The sequence below is a fragment of the Leuciscus leuciscus genome, assembly GCF_965113295.1.
Source record: "Leuciscus leuciscus genome assembly, chromosome: 7".
NCBI classification, from domain to species: Eukaryota; Metazoa; Chordata; class Actinopteri; order Cypriniformes; family Leuciscidae; genus Leuciscus; species Leuciscus leuciscus.
Window position 1 is genome coordinate 21,934,308 of NC_138731.1, and position 16,951 is coordinate 21,951,258.

General features: G+C 36.5%; 4 protein-coding genes across 6 annotated transcripts in view; 2 read left to right on the top strand and 2 right to left on the bottom strand.

The window, feature by feature from the left end:
• Positions 1 to 1,369: 1,369 nt before the first annotated feature.
• On the bottom strand, positions 1,370 to 3,926 carry hce2l1 (high choriolytic enzyme 2-like 1). The gene is made up of 9 exons (XM_082175379.1): positions 3,331 to 3,926; positions 3,197 to 3,248; positions 3,056 to 3,115; positions 2,827 to 2,970; positions 2,594 to 2,711; positions 2,115 to 2,293; positions 1,953 to 2,034; positions 1,690 to 1,814; positions 1,370 to 1,422 (listed from the first exon to the last, which is right to left on the bottom strand). The coding sequence occupies exons 1-9, from the start codon at positions 3,415 to 3,417 to the stop codon at positions 1,409 to 1,411; spliced, it is 861 nt and encodes a 286-aa protein (XP_082031505.1). The 5' UTR covers positions 3,418 to 3,926; the 3' UTR covers positions 1,370 to 1,408.
• A 136-nt stretch (positions 3,927 to 4,062) lies between these two features.
• Positions 4,063 to 9,619, bottom strand: hce2l2 (high choriolytic enzyme 2-like 2). 2 transcript variants are annotated; one of them, XM_082175381.1, is made up of 8 exons: positions 9,542 to 9,619; positions 5,754 to 5,805; positions 5,612 to 5,674; positions 5,192 to 5,341; positions 4,982 to 5,099; positions 4,724 to 4,902; positions 4,552 to 4,633; positions 4,063 to 4,466 (listed from the first exon to the last, which is right to left on the bottom strand). In XM_082175381.1, the coding sequence occupies exons 3-8, from the start codon at positions 5,643 to 5,645 to the stop codon at positions 4,334 to 4,336; spliced, it is 696 nt and encodes a 231-aa protein (XP_082031507.1). In that variant the 5' UTR covers positions 5,646 to 5,674; positions 5,754 to 5,805; positions 9,542 to 9,619; the 3' UTR covers positions 4,063 to 4,333. The 2 variants fall into 2 exon arrangements, with proteins under 2 accessions (XP_082031507.1, XP_082031506.1); XM_082175380.1 differs by lacking the exon at positions 9,542 to 9,619 and adding an exon at positions 5,881 to 5,993.
• LOC309502836 (uncharacterized protein) lies at positions 6,165 to 8,067 on the top strand. 2 transcript variants are annotated; one of them, XM_082175385.1, is made up of 6 exons: positions 6,165 to 6,288; positions 6,509 to 6,648; positions 6,759 to 6,847; positions 7,120 to 7,257; positions 7,435 to 7,574; positions 7,670 to 8,067. In XM_082175385.1, the coding sequence occupies exons 2-6, from the start codon at positions 6,592 to 6,594 to the stop codon at positions 7,753 to 7,755; spliced, it is 510 nt and encodes a 169-aa protein (XP_082031511.1). In that variant the 5' UTR covers positions 6,165 to 6,288; positions 6,509 to 6,591; the 3' UTR covers positions 7,756 to 8,067. The 2 variants fall into 2 exon arrangements, with proteins under 2 accessions (XP_082031511.1, XP_082031512.1); XM_082175386.1 differs by having other exon boundaries at positions 6,215 to 6,288; positions 6,530 to 6,648.
• Positions 9,206 to 16,951, top strand: part of ankzf1 (ankyrin repeat and zinc finger peptidyl tRNA hydrolase 1) — an 8,538-nt gene continuing 792 nt past the window's right edge. Inside the window, exons 1-13 of the mRNA XM_082175759.1 lie at positions 9,206 to 9,331; positions 9,628 to 9,799; positions 9,887 to 9,978; positions 11,228 to 11,330; positions 11,429 to 11,634; positions 13,445 to 13,548; positions 13,650 to 13,803; positions 14,992 to 15,214; positions 15,304 to 15,402; positions 15,482 to 15,640; positions 15,727 to 15,876; positions 16,048 to 16,336; positions 16,459 to 16,593. Of these exons, the coding sequence (XP_082031885.1) occupies positions 9,664 to 9,799; positions 9,887 to 9,978; positions 11,228 to 11,330; positions 11,429 to 11,634; positions 13,445 to 13,548; positions 13,650 to 13,803; positions 14,992 to 15,214; positions 15,304 to 15,402; positions 15,482 to 15,640; positions 15,727 to 15,876; positions 16,048 to 16,336; positions 16,459 to 16,593 (1,850 nt within the window). The 5' untranslated portion in view covers positions 9,206 to 9,331; positions 9,628 to 9,663. The remainder of the gene's footprint in view (positions 9,332 to 9,627; positions 9,800 to 9,886; positions 9,979 to 11,227; positions 11,331 to 11,428; positions 11,635 to 13,444; positions 13,549 to 13,649; positions 13,804 to 14,991; positions 15,215 to 15,303; positions 15,403 to 15,481; positions 15,641 to 15,726; positions 15,877 to 16,047; positions 16,337 to 16,458; positions 16,594 to 16,951) is intronic.

The following is a 16,951-nucleotide window of genomic DNA, read 5'->3' on the forward strand; positions in this document are numbered from 1 at the left end:
TGTTTACTGCTGTATATTGAACATTTGGGGCGATATCATGCTGTATAACATGTAATCGAGGCTCTTTAAATTCCATAATTTGAAAATCAGTAGCAAAAAATATATGCTAAGCAAAAGGTTTGTTTTTCGATGTTAAATATTGATGACAATATTGAATAATTCTGTGTAGGCCTGTAGGGTAGGCCTATTGTATGAATCCAGAGGGGTTTGAGAAGAATTCACCTTTAAAATAATATTATTTAAAATTAAAAAAAAGTTTAATAAGATATTCCTGTAATAATTATTTTATAATATTTAACAGAATTGTAAAAAAAAAATTTGTTTTAATTGTTTCCCTTTTACTAAATAATCATACCGTTGTTTGTTTGTTTGTTTGTTTGTTTGTTTGTTGAACTATTTGAACTACAGAGAGTATTGAGTCATAATATGAGATAGGTGTGTGTCATGTCATGACACTGGTTAGAACAATCTAATCTAGTGTAAGCTGATTAGAACAGAGGAAGGTAGGACTTGTTTTACATAACACGCAGAGTTGCTGCACTTTTTTTCAATGGGTTTGAAAACAGAATTGAGTGAAATTTTGACACTCTCTGCTATGTCTATCTGAAGACAACACATTTTAAAACGGTGCCATTGGGATATTCTGTCCACTGCATTATTTCTGGTGCTAGATCTCTAGCTAGATTTTTAATGATGTTGATTCTCTGGTCCTGTTATCTTTTTCTCACATATCTTTCTCTCTACCTCTCCTTCAACTTCCTGAGAAGTTTACTCATGCTGGACAGTGAAAAGCAAAAGGTGACTGCAAGAATTCGCAGAAAGAGGCGGCGGAGGTCAAGGCTGTCCAGGATGGGTTTCCAACGCAAGAGTGCACACTAGAAGCCCAGATGCACTCACTGGAACTTGTGAGAATATCATCCGGCCACTGGACCAAGGTAGTTACTGATGTGTGTTTGCATTTATGATGTGCTTTGAATTCTCTTTTCTGTCGAATCTTTCATAATGACACACAACTATGACTCGAGACAAAATATGACTGGTTTGTAATCTTTTATGTTCCCCCATGAGTAAAAATAATAGAATGACGCTTATTTTGTATGGATCTATTAATTTATTCAAAAATACATTAAAATGCAATTAATACATACAGTACAATGACCTGAATATACATGTTTTATGATGAGAATGTTTTTAATTTCTAAAATAAAATTCATGGTAAAATTTTACTGACTATGTGGCAAGATTAGTTCAGGTTAAAACTCGCCCAAAACTTAATGATATTTATGAATACATTTTCAGATGTTAATTGCCAAATTTCATCATAAAATAAAAAAAAGGAAAGGTGAATAAATGTTGATCAATGAATTATGGTGGGTCCATTCCATAAGGCTCTTTCATAAATGATGTTTCACACAAAGCCACCTAGTGGACACAAGAAAGAAACATCAAACATGCAAGAAAAACACTCCTAAAGTATTTATTAATCTAGTTAATGTTAATTTGAACATTTACTAATAGATAATTAAAATCCAAAGTTGCGTCTGTTGATGAAACTAACATGAACTAACAACACTAACAGTTGTAACATTAACAAAGATTAATAAACACTGTGACAAATGTATTGCTGATTATTAGTTAATGTCAGTTATTGGAAAGTGTTAAATTTGACAAAAATTTAAATGACTGTACCACAGTTATACAAGATGTTTATTTTGTGAATGTCTAGAGGACTTGGTCCGTCTCGCTGGCCAATGGGAATATAAGGGTCTGGTTTAGGGATGATAGTGGGTCCCCCATCCTCTGAGAAGGCATACCTGTGTGAGCATCAGCAAATTTCTTTGGTTTAAGGGAATGTTTAAGCAACTATATGGGCTAAATTTTTAATGCATTTCAGATTATCCACTAATAATTTAGCAGATGCATGCATACTGTATAGATTTTCCGATACTCACCTCCCATAGTGCATGACAGAACTGTAGTCATACACTGTATTGAGGTTGTTTGTCTCATACTTCTTAAAGTTGTGCCTTTGATCTATATGAAAGGAACCGTACATCACTGTCATACTGAACACATCGGCTTCAATAATTACAGCGCTGGTTACAAAAACTTACTCTCTATGATGTTTTCCCACAGGATGGAAACATAGTGGTCACGATCAGAGCGGGACTGCTCGTGTACGAATCCCAGAGCGTGCATTATCTCATGGGACGCCACTCCTGACCACATACAGCCCGGAGTCTGCAAAGACACAGTCTGACTGCCTCCTGTCATTCCCAGATATGACCAGCAGCTATGAGGACGACAGTGGATGACAAGCATAATAGTAAATAGGTAAATAAATTAATGGCGTTCAAAATGTTGAGGTTTTAAAAAAAAAAATCTGTTCTGCTCAAAAAATCTGTTCAGTGTCACATGATCCTTCAGAAATCATTCTAATATATCATGTTGTCATAAAAATAAATAATTTTAAAAGATTTGATTATGATCATAAAAAAATTAAAATACTAAGCAAGAATACAGAACAGACTGTAGAGGAAATATTAAATGGAAAGTTAATAAAAGTGACTGTGTATGTCTACAATGGACTCACCCAGATCTAGACTGGATATTAATGAAGTTTGCTTGATGTGTGCGAGGCACAAACTTCACACATGTTGCAGAGGAAATGTCCAACATTCCCGTTTCTATGGTGATTCTGTCCATATCATCTGTTGAGACACAAATCCTATCATTTATTATTTCATATCAAAGACCTTGATTTAACTTTGACCAAAAATATTTATCAAAACCTGTTATGGAGTTTAATATAGAAATCTTACTCACCATATAGTGGGGACATGATGTAAGGTACATACACAAAACCATCAACAGATTTGGGCCAGCGGCAAGAATCTCCTAAACATGTGATGGCACTCCGGGATCCTGAAGTCAGTATGTCACCCTCCAGTAATGGAAAACCTCTGGACACTGGTGGTGGAGGAAGATAACCACATGTTTAATGCGCAAGGAGTAATTCCCTGTAAATCTATGTTTGTATCTGTCATGCACATACGTTGGTTTGCTCTGAGGATCCTGTCCATGGCATTCATCTCCTCTGGGTCCACGTATTGCTCTGTTGAGAAGGTTAGGAATGGTACATTTACATCAATTCATTGTAACAGCCTTGACTGCTCAGCATGAAGTACCAGTTTACCTGAATATTCTCTCTTTGACCTCAGCCTTGTCTGATGGACCAACGAGGAGTTCTAATACAAAAAATACAAAAACAAAAAAACATTTATTCGAAGGATATGAATAACGTCAACATATCTGCAGTAGTACTCTTACCTGCACAGGTAAAGACCAGGACTCTAACACCAATCCCACAAAAATACCAACACAGAGCATAATGGTGGTCACTTTTGAGTGCGTCATGGTGTTCTGGATGTAATCGGGTTTTGCATATTAAGGCCCTCGGAGCAAGAATTTATACTCTCAGGGTAACACCCATCTTTACTCCAGGTTGCAAATGGAGGGTTAGCATGACGTAGCGTGTCATTATTTCATATTCATGCGTTTCCCTGATGAAAGGTTTGGAAAGCATTCATGTTGCTATCAGTTAGTATTTTCTTGACACTTCAGCATTTTTTTAAGGTGGCGATCACTACAATGGCAATTTGAAGTCTTGCTGATTCTTGCGTTATTCACTCTGACCAAGCTCAACGTGCAGGTGTTCAAACTCAACATCTTCTTCATTTGTGCTGTATTGACATTATACCAAAATGCGGTGCAAATAAACAACCCCTCACCCTTTTCTTTAACATATAATTTTTGCATTACTACAAATAACAGGTTGTTTTAAATTCAGCTTGTGTAATTCATGCCTTCATACGTATTTATTAGCTCTGAGATCATGATTCTGAACACTATTTTTAACATTTGATTGTCAACAGTTTGACTGATTTGACTCTCATTTGGAGATTTTCTTTTTCACCTAATAATTACTATTTTTCAATGCAATGAAAGCTTAAATGAAATATCAGAGATTATATGTATATGTATATATATATATAGACATGGTTTATTAATATATTGTGTTTATTTAAGGCATCAAGGTGTCAGAAACAGAGTAAGACAGAATATACTTAAACAGCAGGTTACAGTTGAGATTACAAAAGAATGTTCCTAATTACTTATTATATTTAATTAGCAAGAAATCTTCACAATCAGCCATTTTACTTTAAACATATAATGTTAAAATGTTACAATAAAAGAAGTAAAAGCATTAATGCATTAATAATGTCAGACTTTAGCGTTGTGATGGATCATTTGTTGTTGTGAATGGATTTCATTACACATTACAGTTATACAGTTTATTAATCTTCATTATATCCAAGTCGCTGGGCCCAAATCTCTGTCCAATCTTCACATTCCGGTTCCTTTTTGGTACAATAGTTGGTTCACCGTCCTCAGAGAAGGCATACCTGAAATGACCGAGAATCAAATTACATAATTGCAGTTTCTTATATCCCTGAGTTATCATTTAAAATGTACTGTGTGTCAACATACTTTCCAAAGTGCATGACAGAGCCGTAGTCATAGGGGGTGTCCAAGTTGTTGGTTTTAAACTTTTCAAAATTCCTCAGCCTGTCTATATTTATGAGCAGAAGAATAAGTGAGCGATAAAATTGCATATCGACTCTTAAGTATAAGAATATGAAATATACAAATGCTACTTTACCTTTCCATATATTGGACCACATGATGGTGACATACTTGTCCCGGTCGGCTCGGGATTGCTCATGCACGAAGCCCAGGGTGTGCATGAGCTCATGGACGGTGACCCCTGACCCGGTGCAGTCGGGTGTCTGAAGAGAAATGGTTTGTCTGCCACCACGTGCCCCCAGATATGACCAGCACCTACAGTATTGACCATAAAAAATGATAAGAATCACTCAGAATAATCATGCATCTCAGGAAATAAATCTGATGTTTATACCCTGTTTTGGGCTGAATATCCAGGTAGTCCCTCTGGTGAGTTCTGGGCACGAAGCGCACACATGTGTCCTGTTCAATGAGTTCCATGCCTTTCTTAATGTTCTTCACGTCTGCTTCGCCTGTGCAGAGGAACAATCAAAACCAAATAATAAGATTTACTTAGTTGGTGACTCCTGTGGCAGTGTATATGAAAATTAAAAAGCCTGCTTACTGTACGCATGAGAGAGTGAGTATGCAATGTACACATTTCCATCCACGGATTTGGTCCACAGGCAACTCCTGGCAAAACAGTTCTTCTGACTCCTACTGGATACGGCTATATCTCCTTCTCTGAGGTTGGTGCCATCCACGGAAAAGACGCCTAGAGCAGAAGAATAAAGATTCTTAATTTGGCATCTATGGACCTCCATGGAACTTTTCCATTGCACAAAATGTTCTGAATAGTGTGAAAAAAAGTTTCTTTAGATTATTACATTGCTCTTCACACTAAGAAAAAATGCTTATTTTAAGAACTGTTCACTGAAAAGTTCTTTGGGGACCTTTTTGGAAGTAGCCATTATTTTTTTAAGAAATATTACAGTAAGACATTAGCTAGATCATTCGCATCTTCACAGACTTACAAAAGCTTTACCTTGATAGTCATTTACATCTATGATCTTGTCCATTGCAGTTTGATCGTTTTCTTCATTATCATCTGGCAAAGAGATACATGTAAGTGTTAAAATGTAATTGATTTTCAACGAATAATGATCATTTAATATAATACAAAATACCAGCGTAGTTTCTCCTTTGTCTTCTCGCTCCTAAATTCGAGTGAGAGGAAATCTGCAGAATAAATGTATTAAAATATGTGGTTTTGATTAATATAAACAGCACATACACTGACTCCTATGCAGTTACCTGAGCAGGCAGGGATAAACATGGTCCTGCTAAGAAGAAGAAGAGGAGGACGAGAAGCAGTGTGTACTCCATGAGTGCACTGAGGTTTGCTGTCTAGGTTCATGCTGCCTGCTATTTAAGTACTCTTCGCCAGCTTCCTGTTACATAATGTGTAACCTCGGTGGCCAACCAAATGTTTGTTTTTCCTCTCTACGCTGTTTTTAATTGTCACATGCTCTTACACATACTTAAGTACTATTTTCATATAAGTTAGGTGTTTTTATTTGTTCCACCATCACATAAAACTTTTTTCCGCCCGAACAGGGACTTGAACCCTGGACCCTCAGATTAAAAGTCTGATGCTCTACCGACTGAGCTATCCGGGCTCCATAAGCGCCACGTTTCAGGCGGACATCAAAAAACTTCAGTGTAAGTTCTTTGAACTAAGTAAATGTTTATATTCTATTGTTAACATTTCAATTATAGTTCATGTTTGTATGTGTCCCACGTTGCAATCATTCTGATGATCCGATAATTTATTACTATCGGTCTCGTAAAAATACAATGCCTTTTTTCAGTTTTAATTGAATAGAAGAATATATAGGCTAAAATAAAGTTCGGCAATGTAGTATGTTGATCATCCAATCAGATTTCCTCGGAAATTATTTAGAAGGATACGTGTGTGGTACAAAACGCGATTGGTATGTGTGGGAGTAAACACACTTTGCTGTAATGGAGACCCCATTAATTTCTCAGAAATTCATCTTTCAAGACGATACGGAAATTCAGGTGAGACTCGCAACTGTTATAGTCTGTGGTTTATCCTCGGTAATTAGTACGAACTTCACATATGCGTTTGCGTGACTCACGTTTTATTTTGTTTTGTTTGTCGCTGTCAGGATTTGTTAAAACAACTCGATGATGCCAAAACTGAACTACAGCTTACTAAAGACGAGGTGGAGCAAGTAAACAAAGATGTTAACAAATGGTAATTATAATTAATACTATACCATCATTATCTATCTGAAATGAAGACTCAGCATGAGATATTTATGTCCTAAACCTAGTAGAAAAATCATATGCCATCATTTTACCTTAAGAACAAACCAAATCAACGTTTAATATCGTTCAGAAGCACTTTGCCTATTTAAAAATGAATAATATTATATAATTTATGAAGTAATTGGCTGCATGCATCAGGGCTTTAGGTGCCCTTTCTATTGTAGACATGAATCGGCTCAGAGGTTAATATTACTTTAGCAGAGAGGAGATGGACCGAAGGATAATGATGATGGTCCAGGTGGATGAAGGCCTCTGGAATTCACTGCTTGAACTGGACGCTCTCATGCAGCTGAAGAAAAGTCTCGCCAGTCAGTTAGAAGAATTCACTTTGACTAGGTATGACCATCCAGTAACAGAGCTGATCTACCAGCCCTCTGTATTTCTATTGTTCAGTTTGATCCTTCCAAAAGAATACGTTGTGTTATTGCTTGGATTAGTTTTCGATCTAATACGAATTTGGTTAAAGACCTTGTCCATAGATGCATCTGATTCTTCAAAGCCATTTTGTTACAGTTCTGTGGAGTCAAAGCAAGCTCTTGTGAGAAGTTTGCAGGAGGAGAAAAGCGGCCTGATGGAGCAGGAGCGTAATCTGAAGCTCAGACGTGAGCAGCTGACGAAAGCACTGGAGGAAGCTTCTTCAAACATAGAGGAAGGTACGGATCATGGTCTCTAGATTTCTGGAGTCTGCAGGTACTGAACTGGCAGACTAATGTGTATGTGTTGATTTTTAACTGATCTCAATTTCCAGTTTCACAGGGTGAAAATCAAGGTAAACCAGCCTCATCCAGTAAGTCTACTGAAAAGCCAGTGAGAAAAAGACGAGCACGGAAGTGAACACATCTTTTGTGTTCAACATTTATTTTTGACATTTAGTAAAATTAAGCCGCAATAAAGATGTAAAACTATAGTGACTTTTTACATCATGTATTTTTGTTATTTCTTACTACTTTTGTTATTTCCAAGAATTCTAAGCACAGTTAAAATGTTCATTGAAGGTCATTGCTGTAATGATTCAAGATTCAAAAGATTGTCCTTTGGCAATGATAAATTTAAATGGATGTGCTGAATTTTCAAACTTTAGTCTGGAGACACATCCAGGGTAACAGTTCAAAGAAAAAAAATAAAAGAATGTTAAAGTCAGCATGACACAGAAGTTGTGGTAGTTTTTCTTCCCTATTGTGATATGAGTGAAGCGGCTTCTCGAACAAGAATTTATTTTTGGGTGGGGATTGATTTTGTCCATCAAGAATTCATTGGATGGTTGTGGTTTGCTATTGCTGTGATGTCATGTCACATCTTAATTTACTTTGCTCTGACAGTGACCCCTTTTTAATAATTTAAACTTTAAATATACACACTCTTCTTTTTGACATTTTTGCATTGGACTTGATCTCCTCCGCGCTCTCTATCACTGACACTTACATCAGATCATGCCTTCACTATCAAGAGACGATTGTGATTGGATGGTAATTTTATTCTTCAAAATATACCAAGATGTGATTGGCTACCTTTGATTTGGCTATTCTTGCGTGAAAGAAGACTTGCTCTATCGGTCAGGAAAAAATACATTTTAAGAAAGATGATACATGATTTTTAATCAAAATTTAGCTCTAAAAAGAGAGCTGAAACACAGGACTGTCCCTGGAAAAACGGGACGTCTGGTCACCCTACATGTGGGTGACAGTGACAGGTTGTCCTGCCCCCCTCATACCAGTAAACATATCAGAAGAGATGATGCTGTAAGACAGGGGGGAAGTTATTTTGATGAAAGATTATGAGGCCACACATTTTTTTTATAATAATGTGCATGGATAAATTATTTAATATAAATACTTCAATAGTGCATAAATAATAAAAATGTTGATTTCATGGTGACTTTAAAGGCATCATAAAAAAAAATCTGTCATCATTTACTCATGCTCATGTTGTTCCAAACTGGTATGACTTTCTTCAGTGGAAGTTTTATTTATGTAAAACTTTGGGACAGTAGTTTTTTTAGTTCAAAAAACCAAATGCAAATACATATAAAAAACGGAAATTGAATACGATACACTAACAATATAATACAAATAAATATTTTACAGATAATATTTAATAATTTCTTCTGGCTTTTGTAGAATGAAGATATGAAAGTCAATTAATGTTGACTTAAAATCACACTTAGGCTACTATTTTTAGTTATTTAAGATTTATTTACATGAAAATATATTGCTACCTTAATATCAGAATATGCCTTCCTTGGCATCAAGCATCTTATAAACTTTGAACTAATGCACTGAGTTGAATGTTTTATGACACTTCACGGCCACCGTAGAGCACTAACACGTGTGATGTAATATGATTCATGTCAGCTTATTCGTACTGAAAATATAAAGTCACACCGTAAAGGACCGATGTTTTTGCCAAAAAGGTAAATAAATACATTTACTTTTAACCCATTTATAATTAATTTAGCTAAATTTAGAGACAGCAGCTCAGTGTTATATTTCGCCGAATCAGGCATTACTCTGGTAGAGAAGCGGCTGTCAAATGGAGAGAAAACATGGACATTGTTTTGGTTTTATCAGCAGTCCATATTCTTCGGATGTTTAGTGTAATGACTAAAGGTCAGGTCACTCACAATGTTTGTCCTGTGTTTTGCTTAACTCTCTCTCTCTCGCTGTCATGACGTGCCATCTCTCTCCCTCTTTCACTCGTGTATTTTAGGTGATAGTGGTGGTGGTTTATTCTGTCGACTGAATCATGGCATCCCCGGAGCTGCGGAGTGTGTTTTCGCTGTGCGCTGATCAGACAGTGACCGCAGGTTTGAGAGAAGTGTTTGGACTGCAGAGCAACCCTGAACCTCCCCAGCCCTCTGCTGCTAAAACATCCAGTGAGGGTGAGAGAGTCAGACTGCTCTAATGATGTCACATACAGCTGCTGACAGGTGTTTAAATCTATACCATAAACTTCATAACACTCACAGATGCTGGAGGAAAGACTGTATCTGTCGGAGAGGTGTCTGACAGGATGTTCTGCTTGTCCTGTCAGTGTCGTTTTGAGAGTCGCGAGGAGCAGGTAAAAAGTCAAAGCTGATGCGATTTGTTTATGGTTGTTGAGAGACACGAACACGTCATAGGATGAACACATTGAATTTATACTTTTATTCACATTTAAACATTGATCAGCGAACATAAACAGAAGCTCAATCAAACCTGCTTTATGCGCCAGAACAAACCTCATTGGTTCCTGCAGAAGCTCAAACGTGCTGCGTAACACGAGAATGAACCTCATTGGTTCCTGCAGAAGCTCAAACGTGCTGCGTAACACGAGAATGAACCTCATTGGTTCCTGCGGAAGCTCAAACGTGCTGCGTAACACGAGAATGAACTTCATTGGTTCCTGCAGAAACTCAAACGTGCTGCGTAACACGAGAATGAACCTCATTGGTTCTTGTGGAAGCTCAAACGTGCTGCGTAACACGAGAATGAACTTCATTGGTTCTTGTGGAAGCTCAAACGTGCTGCGTAACACGAGAATGAACTTCATTGGTTCTTGTGGAAGCTCAAACGTGCTGCGTAACACGAGAATTAACCTCATTGGTTCCTGCGGAAGCCCAAATGTGGTGCGTAACATGAGGATTAACCCTTATTGGTTCTTGCACGTCAAGCGAACATGCTTGAGCTTCCATTTACCAAAACTTATGTGTGAGTTGATGAATGTTTATATGTGAATTCAAGCCTAAATTCAATCTGTTCATCATATAAAGCGATCAAGTCTCTTCAGAAAAGTTTGGAATAAACCACTTAATTCATATGGATTAGTTTTACAATCTCTATATGAACTTTTTGAAGCTTAAAAGTAGTAGTTGCGTTGGCTGTAAATGGAGGGACAGGAATCTCTCAGATTTCATCAAAAAGATCTTCATTTGTGTTCCAAAGATGAATGAAAGTCTTACGGGTTTGGAATCCCAAACAATCCCATGAAGCAATGTGAATGAAATAATCATATTAAAAACAATGGATAAATATATAAATAAATTATTGATTTTATATATATATATTTATATAATATATAATATAATATATTTTTATTGCATATATTTTCTCCACCCTCATGTTGTTCCAAACTCACGTCTTCAGTGGAACATAAAAAGAAATATTAAGCATTCTGCACTTTTCCATACAGGGAAAATGAATGGTGACCAAAAAGCACCGTAAAAGTACCATAAAAGCCATCCAAATCTTTTAAAGCCACATGATAGCTTTGTGTGAGGGATAGAAAGAAATGTAATATGTATGTTAATGCATCCCCAATCTTTGATCAGATGGAGCATTACAAACTTGATTATCACCGCTTTAACCTGAGACAGCGGCTGGAAGGAAGATCAGCGGTCACAGTGGAGGAGTTTGAGAAGAAGACTGGGACAGGTAGATTTGTGAATGCTCGAATGACCTCAATGAGAAACTCTTTTGTGTCATCCAGTTGCATAAGTGTAATCTTTCCGTTTTTCTCTTTTTGTCAAAAGGCGATATTTCAAGCATTTCGGGTTCAGACTCAGACAGTGAGGATGAGGATCTTGATGAAGATCCTGGAGATGAAGTAGCCCCTGAGGAGAAAGACAGTGCTCTGGACACAGATCAGTCCCCATGTCGACATTCCACCAAAATAGTCTTTCAAAACATGCAGGGACAGTACCTCTCATTGTATCGCTGTGTTCTGCAAAGCAAGAGAGTGAGTAAATGTAGCCATAATTTCTCAGATTTGTTCATCTATGCCAGATCCTTCACCAAGACGAATCCCCAATGAACAGATTATTATTTTCAGGGGAATTTTTAATGATGGGGTGAATAATGATTTATTTATTTTTGGGGGGCATTTTTGGGGGCATGAAGTGATAGGAGAGAAGAGAAAAATTATTTACAAACACTTAATTACCAATTTCACTTCAGTTTAGTTCAAATGTGACCCTGGACCACAAAACCAGTCTTATGGGTAATTTTTTTTAAATTGAGATTTATACATCATCTGAAAGCTGAATACATAATCTTTCCATTGATGTATGGTTTGTTATGATAGGACAATATTTGGCCGGGATACAACTATTTGAAAATCTGGAATCTGAGGGTACAGAAAAATCGAAATATTGAGAAAATCGCATTTAAAGTTGTCCATTTCTATTGGCGATAGTGCTGCATCCATTCACAAAAATAAATGTTTTATATATTTAAGGTGGGAAATTTACAAAATATCTTCATGGAACATGATCTTTACTTAATATCCTAATGATTTTTGCCATAAAAGAAAACTCTATAATTTTGACCCATACAATGTTTTGTTGGCTTTTGCCACAAATATACCCGTGCAACATAAGACTGGTTTTGTGATCCAGGGTCACAAATAATGTTTACACTGACAAAAAGCCAATAGGGTTGATTTAAAAGTAGTGTCAAATCAATCTAATTTCAGAAACTTCCCCTGCTAAATTTTTAGATTTTGTTAAAGGTGACATATTATGCCCCTTTTCACAAAATGTAATATAAATCTATGGTGTCCCCAGAATGTGTCTGTGAAATTTCAGCTCAAAATACCCCCCAGATAATTTATTATGGCTTGTCAAATTTGCCCCTTTTTGGGTGTGGAAACGTGCAGATTAAGGGGCGGTGATATTATAATAATATCCCCTTCCTACGTCAGAAGGGGAGCGAAATCTGATCAGCTTATTGTTTTACATGCTTGCAAAGAAAGGTTTACCAAATCCAAAGTTACTGGGTTGTCACTTTTCACCTTTTCTGGGTTGGTAGATGCACCGGGGACCCAATTATAGCACTTATAGAAAAAAAGTCAGATTTTCATGATATGTCCCCTTTAATATTTTTTTCTAAAGAAAGACTAGCATAAATAGTGATGAAAGACAAAGTATTAAATGCCATAGAAGAATATTTACAGAGTAATCTACTATTTTGTAGAGCGGGGGTCAAAATAAAACCATTTTCACCTGAGATTTTGAGCCAAATTACAGGAGGGGGAAATGGCTTTAGAAAGATGGCAGCATAATTGTTTTTATTTTTACACAGAGATTGGTTGGTCTATTAATAAAATCTGTTGACTTTAGCAATCCTTGTTGCATTATATGCCAAAGGTGACAGTTCAAAAATAGGAATAAGTCCATTTCATATACCAAGAGTGCAGAGGCTGTAAAAGTGGACCACTCAATAGATGTTTGTTTACCTTTTTGACGTGATGTTTAATGTCCCCAACAAACTTTGTTGTCACATTTAGCCACTTACTGGCAACCACCTTTTTCAAGAAAAGTAAAAGCTTTAAAAATGATCAAATGTGGTATTACTGATGTATTTTATGTCATAGAATAAAGCGTGAAAATATCTTAAGCTTGTGTTAACCGCAGAGATTATTTCAGACATTTAACCAAAAAACCCATTGACTTCAGGACAATGGAATGGGAAGTTCCAAAATTAGGACTAGGTTGCAGCACTCTATTCTTTCTGTCTCATCTAATTCTATTATCATATTTCATTTTCAGGACAATGAAGACTCGGTTTCCTCTTTATTGAAAATATCAAACAGCACTATTTGGGTCATTCTGATGACTGGTGGTGGACACTTTGCTGGAGCGGTTTTTAAGGGGTCAGTGAAAAGTTCTAAATTTCTTCTATGAGCACAAATATTTTATAAATTTTAAAAAGTTAATAAATTGTTTTTCCCAAATTGATTTGTGTAATGTATAGAAAAGAGATTCTGCAGCACAAGACGTTCCATCGGTACACAGTGAGAGCGAAGCGAGGGACTGCGCAGGGACTGAGGGACTCTCAGAACCGCAGCCATGTGCCTAAATCTGCAGGGGCAGCCCTCAGGCGTTACAATGAGGCAGCGATGCACAAGGTACGAATCCAGTGTTTTCATTAATATAAATGTCTATTTTGAATTTACACCCTTTGTTATGTATAAAAGCTTGAATAACATTTACTGCCACATAATGTATGAGTGTAATTGTTATAGAGTGTAATTGTTATAGAGTGCAACAGTCAGGTTCTGGAAGTAAAAACTCAAACAAATTTTCATAGGGAAATTGATTTTTAACAATAACTTATAAACCTTTAAAGACAGCCCTACTGTGTGAGCTACAAGGTTGTTCATCGGTGGTATTTGCTGCTTTTGAAGCCATCAGCCCACATTATTTCAACTTATTTTAAAGTAATTGTGTTTAACAGTGGAATTCGTGGTAAAAACCCAAAATTACCCATGATGATGTTCAGAAAATTCCACCAATTTCACAATTCCACCAGAGTCACAACAATCAATACATGCAAAAATTGCTGTGTAGCTCCACCCACTCCCTTGTAGCACTGTCTATATGTGTATATTTTGCAATAAATTTAAAATATACTGTTTATATATACAATCAACTTTTTTAAACAAGTAGTTTTATATTTCTCGATCACTTTTAATTCAGTTATGCTGTTTGCAATGCTTCGTGGGATTGTAGTTCTTTCCCTCACTAAAGCAGTCAAGTACACATTCTTGTACCTTTGTCTTTTTGTCTGATTTTCAAAAACTTTTTTGCTTCAAATAAAAGTTTGGGTTCCACTTTATTTCGATAGTCCACTTTAGACATTCTACTAACTATAAGTAACTTTTCAACTACATGTTGACTAAGTCTCATTAGAGTATTTGTAGACTGTTAGGTTATGGTTAGGTGTTAGGGTTCGGGTTAGTAGAATAAGTTGACTTGTAGTTGCCAAGTTCATTATAGTCAGTTGAATATCTGTTGGAGGACCATCAAAATAAAGTGTTACCATATATTAAGCAGACAGTCTACTAATTCTCTAGTGACAGTTAGTTGACATGTAGCTGCAAAGTTACTTATAGTTAGTTGAATGTCTAAAGTGGACTATAGAAATAAAGTGTTACCAAAGTTTGTAATGCTATGATTCACCTCGTAGCAGGTTGGCTTGGTTCATGTCTCATAACTCTTGTACCAAGACTTTTTTTTTTTTTATCCCCAGAGAAATAAATGGGAAAATTCACTGTTGCACTCTATTGATGTACATGCATGCTTATTTTAACCAGGATATTCATGATCTTCTGGAAAGCTGGGCTGAGTACTTGAAGGAGACAAGTGCCATCTTCCTACGAGCACCAAGTTACAACAAGACCATATTTTTTGGAGGTCGTGGAGCACCATTGGACAAAAAAGATCAGAGAGTCCGCGTACTTCCTTTTGCCACACGTAGAGCAACATTTAGTGAAGTACAGCGAGTCTTTGATCTGCTCTCAACTCTACATGTTTATCGTACGTTGAGATTTACTACAATGTAATAGATTTTTCTATACAATCTTTTAATTTCTTTCATTTTAAAATGAATGCCTGTTAAATTTCAGAAAAAGACACAGAAATCTCCAGTATTCTCGGTCCATTGAAGAGAGTGTTGAAGAAGAAAACTCCTAAACCTGTTAGTCATCCAATCCCAAACACTAATGGTGCGTCTTAACACTTGACTGTGTCTTAAATGCTGTGTTTCTAAAAAAAAAAATTACTTAAGCGCTCTTTTTTGGTCAGTGCCTGCAGAGGAAGAAGAGGGTGAAGTAGAAAGTTCAGAGAATGAAGACTCAGGAACGCTAGAGATGGTGGAGGTGACACTGGGAACTCTGGACCTCAGAGAACATGAGGTACAGCCTAAGAGGAAGAAAAGGAGGAAACGGAAAGAGAAGAGAGAAGGTAACAACCTTTGCAGAACAAAAATAAAAAGTTTTTATTAAAGATAGAAAAGTTTATTTATATACATTTTTTTCTATTGTCTTCAGACTCAAGCAACAGAGATATAACTGAAGAAAAGGCAGATGATGAAACTGTGGAAGAAGGGGAACTGGAAGGTGAAGGCGACTCTAAAGAAACTCAGAGGAAGTCAAGGAGCAGGAGAAAACCCAAAGGCAAAAAACATCAGCAAGAAGAAGGTAAAACACTGATATTGGAGCCGAAAAACAACCCACAGTTGCCAAAAAGCCTTTATGCCACAGAAACATGGCCCATTTATTTGGTGCAAAAACATGACTGGCATTATAATATGAAATTGCCCCTTTAAGTTGAGAATTGCATGCATCACAGTTTTCCTACTGTCTTTTCAGATGAAGTGGATGAGTCTTGGGAGTACAGTTTGAGGGACGCTCTCTACACTGCCTGTAAAACAGGGGACATCCAATCATTACGCTCCTTCCTGACACTACCAGAGGACCAGGAAGAGGAAAAGGATGGAGGAGAGAGAAAAACTGAAGAGAATCCTACCTCAAGGGTTTTATGTCTTCTCAACAAGCCCATTGACTCAGCAGGCTTTACTTTACTGCATGTGGCATCCGCAGCCGGACAGAAATCAGTCATCAAGCTGTTAATGGATGCAGGGAGTGATCCAGCTAACAAGTGCGCACATGCAGAATCACTATAATAATCAATTAGAAGCAATAAAAACATACTGCATGAATAAGCTTTCATGTGGTGAGATGGCTCATTCAATTCTAAATAGAAGTCCATTTCTTTTTCAGGGATAAGAAAGGACAGACTCCGTATATTGTTGCTCCTGAAAAAGATACCCGAAACACGTTCAGAAAATACATGGCGGAACACCCTCATAAGTATGACTACACTAAAGCACAGGTAGACACATTTATTTTGTTATGATGACTAGCAGCACAAACAAATGTTAACAAAACCTTCATTGCCATATCTAAAACAAAAAAACTAAACCTTTGTATTCATTTAAGGCCCAAGGCCAGTAATGAAATTGATTGTTTTTCAATTGAATTTGTATTAAATTGTTTTTATAAAATGTTTTTACTTAAATTGAAGATACAAAAGTTGAATGTACATCACTACATTGTTTTTTTCCAGACTAATGGTCTCAGACCTTTACTGTATAAAAGTAGAATAAAAATTCAGGTTTAAATTAGATTTAGAATCTCAGATGTTTTGAATACCTTTGTATATACAGCAGTTTTATCTTTGCAACCAAAATGTATTAATCTGTCACTCACTGCT

Coding starts and splice junctions, on each gene's coding strand:
- hce2l2 (XM_082175380.1), bottom strand. CDS start 5,952: ATGGAGTACACACTGCTTCTCGTCCTCCTCTTCTTCTTCTTAGCAGGA. Junction 5,806..5,880: donor GTTTATCCCTGCCTGCTCAG/GTAACTGCATAG, acceptor TTTATTCTGCAG/ATTTCCTCTCACTCGAATTT. Junction 5,342..5,611: donor AGATGTAAATGACTATCAAG/GTAAAGCTTTTG, acceptor CTTCTGCTCTAG/GCGTCTTTTCCGTGGATGGC.
- LOC309502836 (XM_082175385.1), top strand. CDS start 6,592: ATGGAGACCCCATTAATTTCTCAGAAATTCATCTTTCAAGACGATACG. Junction 6,848..7,119: donor AACAAAGATGTTAACAAATG/GTAATTATAATT, acceptor ATATTACTTTAG/CAGAGAGGAGATGGACCGAA. Junction 7,258..7,434: donor GAAGAATTCACTTTGACTAG/GTATGACCATCC, acceptor ATTTTGTTACAG/TTCTGTGGAGTCAAAGCAAG.
- hce2l1 (XM_082175379.1), bottom strand. CDS start 3,417: ATGACGCACTCAAAAGTGACCACCATTATGCTCTGTGTTGGTATTTTT. Junction 2,712..2,826: donor CATCATGTCCCCACTATATG/GTGAGTAAGATT, acceptor GTGTCTCAACAG/ATGATATGGACAGAATCACC. Junction 1,815..1,952: donor TCTGTCATGCACTATGGGAG/GTGAGTATCGGA, acceptor ATGCTCACACAG/GTATGCCTTCTCAGAGGATG.